This window comes from Bos indicus x Bos taurus, unplaced genomic scaffold (genome assembly GCF_003369695.1).
Source record: "Bos indicus x Bos taurus breed Angus x Brahman F1 hybrid unplaced genomic scaffold, Bos_hybrid_MaternalHap_v2.0 tig00001058_arrow_arrow_obj, whole genome shotgun sequence".
Classification (NCBI taxonomy): domain Eukaryota; kingdom Metazoa; phylum Chordata; class Mammalia; order Artiodactyla; family Bovidae; genus Bos; species Bos indicus x Bos taurus.
Genome location: NW_020867358.1, coordinates 14,275 through 18,510, shown reverse-complemented (window position 1 = coordinate 18,510; position 4,236 = coordinate 14,275). Strand labels below are relative to the sequence as shown.

The 4,236-nt window shown below is 42.4% G+C and overlaps 1 protein-coding gene across 1 annotated transcript; it reads right to left on the bottom strand.

Annotated features, from left to right (window-relative positions):
* Positions 1-1,541: 1,541 nt before the first annotated feature.
* On the bottom strand, positions 1,542-2,723 carry LOC113888692 (prothymosin alpha-like). Its single transcript, XM_027535721.1, has one exon. The coding sequence runs from the start codon at positions 2,551-2,553 to the stop codon at positions 2,224-2,226; it is 330 nt and encodes a 109-aa protein (XP_027391522.1). The 5' UTR covers positions 2,554-2,723; the 3' UTR covers positions 1,542-2,223.
* Between the last annotated feature and the right edge of the window lie 1,513 nt (positions 2,724-4,236).

The window sequence follows — 4,236 nt, the reverse complement described above, 5'->3', positions numbered from 1 at the left end:
GCCCCGGTTTGTCCTCAGTCTGTTCGCTATATCTGCATCTCTGTGCCTGCCCTGCAAATTGGTTCATCAGTACCATTTTCCTAAATTCCATATACATGCATTAATACGCTGTATTTGTTTTCTTCTTTCTGAGTTACTTCACTTGGACAGGCTTTAGAGTTGAGCTGGGAAGAATATTTGAGTAGGCCACAGTCAGTGAGTGATGAATGCAGTTAGAATTTTATGATGTGAGAACTTTGGCTTGAGTGATGAATATTCAGGTAATGAGGACTCTGTTTTGTCCTTAGTGTTCTGGATAAGGAACTGTGGCTTTCTGGGTGGCAAATTCTAAATTTTTCAAGTTTAATGTAAAACTTCCTATCTGACATAAAGTCATCAACTATATATTTATTCAAGTACCATAAAAATGTATGTGTGACCAAGGAAACCAGAATTGAAAGAGACATACGTACCCCAATGTTCATCGCAGCACCGTTTACAATAGCTGGGACATGGAAGCAACCTAGATGTCCATCAGCAGATGAAAGGATAAGAAAGCTGTGGTACATATACACAATGGAATATTACTCAGCTATTAAAAAGAATGCATTTGAATCAGTTCTAATGAGGTGGCTGAAACTGGAGCCTATTATACAACTGAAGTAAGTCAGAAAGAAAAACACCAATACAGTATACTAACACATATATATGGAATTTAGAAAGATGGTAAAATGACCCTATATGTGAGACAGCAAAAGAGACACAGATGTAAAGAACAGACTTTTAGACTCTGTAGGAGAAGGTGAGGGTGGGATGATTTGAGAAAAGAACATTGAAACATGTATATTATCATATGTGAAATAGATCGCCAGTCCAGGTTTGATGCAGGAGACAGGGTGCTCAGAGCTGGTGCACTGGGATGACCCTGAGGGAAGGAATTGGGAGGAAGGTGGAAGGGGGATTCAGGATGGGGGACACATGTATACCCATGGCTGATTCATGTCAATATATGGCAAAAACCACTACAATATTGTAAAGTAATTCAGTTCAGTTCAGTAGCTCAGTCGTGGTGAAATCTTTGGAACCCCATGAACCGCAGCACACCAGGCCTCCCTGTCCATCACCAAATCCCAGAGTCCACCCAAACCCATGTCCATTGAGTCGGTGGTGCCATCCAACCATCTTATCCTCTGTTGTCCCCTTCTCCTCCTGTCCTCAATCTTTCCCAGCATCAGAGTCTTTTCAAATGAGTCAGCTCTTCACATCAGGTGGCCAAATATTGGAGTTTCAGCTTCAACATCAGTCCTTCCAGTGAACACCCAGGACTGATCTCCTTTAGGATGGACTGGTTGGATCTCCTTGCAGTCCACAGGACTCTAAAGAGTCTTCTCCAACAAAACAGTTCAAAAGCATCAATTTTTCGGCGTTCAGCTTTCTTTATAGTCCAACTCTCACATCCATACATGACCACAGGAAAAACCATAGCCTTGACTAGACAGACCTTTGTTGGCAAAGTAATGTCTCTGCTTTTTATTTTTATTTATTTATTTTTTTAGAACAACTCAGCAAAATAAAATTCCGGTTTATTGTTGGACAACATTGTTTCACACATACATCAAACAGGCCAAAAAAATAAACAGCAACTTCATAGACAAAAAAAGGAAAAAAAAGAAACCTTTTATCTTTGGCCTTTTTAACCATCTCATACAAACCAACTACTTATAGTACAGCTAAGTACATACACAAAAAAAGTTACTGGAATGTTCGGAATAAGATTGTTTTTTTTTGTTGTTGTTTTTGCTTTTTTTACAAGGTTTTTTTCCTCCTTTGAGATTATAATGAACATGGTCACACCACAAGTAAAGTCAGAGTAGGACAGAGAACGCTCCGAAGGCTGGTTTGGTCATCCGAGATCATTAAAAATGGCTGACCCGTAACAATATGTACAAAAATATAAAATGTAAATAAAAAATACAAACAAATTTTCCTTTTTAAAGTACTTTAAGAAAAAAAGCAGGGCCTTAGAAGTTTTGGTTCTTTTTTCCTCCCCTGTTGCAAATTCACGTTGTGGTTTTGGTTGGGTGGTGGAGAGCGCTGTCGTCTGTGGGTGGCGCTGCCCGCCAGGGGCGGGCGGGTGGGACTCTTCGAAGGTGACCACGTTTATAGATTCTGAGACGGGAAGTGGAGGGTGAATAGGTCACGGCGGCCTTTTTTTTTTAAGTTTAACTTTTCCTTTTTTGCTGTCTAGTCATCTTTATCAGTCTTCTGCTTCTTGGTATCCACATCGTTATCCTCGTCATCTTCAGCTGCCCGTTTGCCCGTAGCTGCCTCGGCCTCCTCATCTTCATCTCCGTCCTCTTCCTCACCGTCACCTTCCTCCTCCTCCTCTTCCTCCCCACCTTCCTCCTCTTCTTCGTCTACCTCGTTGTCTGCTTCCTGCTCCCCATTTTCCTCATTAGCATTCCCATTTGCAGGTGCCTCTCTCCCATTCTCCGCCTCCTCCACAACTTCCTTCTTCTCCTTTAAGTCCTTGGTGGTGATCTCGGAGCTGTTGTCCACGGCCGCGTCTGACATGATGGGGCACTCCGGTGATCCGATGCAACGGACTGAGAAGAAAAGTGGGAGTTCGAGGACTCTGGCGGTAAAGCTGCCGGAGCCCGCGGCGGCGGAGATGGTGCGCGGCGGAGGTGGCTGCGGCAATCAGGGAAGCCGGAGACGGGAACAATGCAAAGATGGCTTTTCAGAGCAGCCAGTGGGGCTCTGCTTTTTAATATGCTGTCTAGCTTGGTCATAACTTTCCTTCCAAGGAGTAAGCATCTTTTAGTTTCATGGCTGCAATCACCATCTGCAGTGATTTTTGAGCCCAAAAAAATAAAGTTCGACACTGTTTCCCCATCTATTTCCCATGAAGTGATGGGACCAGATGCCATGATCTTAGTTTTCTGAATGTTGAGCTTTAAGCCAACTTTTTCAGCCTCCTCTTTCACTTTCATCAAGAGGCTTTTTAGTTCCTCTTCACTTTCTGCCATAAGGGTGGTGTCATCTGCATATCTGAGGTTATTGGTATTTCTCCCAGCAGTCTTGATTCCAGCTTGTGCTTCGTCCAGCCCAGCGTTTCTCATGATATACTCTACATATAAGTTAAATAAGCAGGGTGACAATATACAGCCTTGACGTACTCCTTTTCCTATTTGGAGCCAGTCTGTTGTTCCATGTCCAGTTCTAACTGTTGCTTCCTGACCTGCATACAGGTTTCTCAAGAGGCAGGTCAGGTGGTCTGGTATTCCCATCTCTTTCAAAATTTTCCACAGCTTATTGTGATCCACACAGTCAAAGGCTTTGGCATAGTCAATAAAACAGAAATAGATGTTTTTCTGGAACTCTCTTGCTTTTTCGATGATCCAGAGGATGTTGGCAATTTCATCTCTGGTTCCTCTGCCTTTTCTAAAACCAGCTTGAACATCTGAAAGTTCATGGTTCACAGATTGCTGAAGCCTGGCTTGGAGAATTTTAAGCATCACTTTACTAGCGTGTGAGATGAGTGCAATTGTGCAGTAGTTTGAGCATTCTTTGGCTTTGCCTTTCTTTGGGATTGGAATGAAAACTGACCTTTTCCAGTCCTGTGGCCACTGCTGAGTTTTCCAAATTTGCTGGCATATTGAGTGCAGGACTTTCACAGCATCGTCTTTCAGGATTTTAAATAGCTCAACTGCATTCCATCACCTATACTAGCTTTGTTCGTAGTGATGCTTTCTAAGGCCCACTTGACTTCACATTCCAGGATGTCTGTCTCTAGGTCAGTGATCACACCATCGTGATTATCTGCATCATGAAGATCTTCTTTGTATAGTTGTTCTTTATATTGTTGCCACATCTTTTTAATATCTTCTGCTTCTGTTAGGTCCATAGCATTTCTGTCCTTTATTGTCTCCATGTTTGCATGAAATGTTCCCTTGGTATCTCTAATTTTCTTGAAGAGATCTCTAGTCTTTCCCATTCTGTTGTTTCCTCTATTTCTTTTCATTTATCACTGAGGAAGGCTTTCTTATCTCTCCTTGCCATTCTTTGGAACTCTGCATTCAAATGTGTGTATCTTTCCTTTTCTCCTTTGCTTTTCGCTTCCCTTCTTTTCACAGCTATTTGTAAGGCCTCCTCAGACAGCCATTTTGCTTTTTTGCATTTCTTTTCCATGGGGATGGTCTTGATACCTGTCTCCTGTACAATGTCATGAACCTCCATCCATAGTTCATCAGGCAC

Excerpts from the sequence above, each read along its gene's own strand:
- LOC113888692 (XM_027535721.1), bottom strand. The coding sequence starts at position 2,553 with ATGTCAGACGCGGCCGTGGACAACAGCTCCGAGATCACCACCAAGGAC.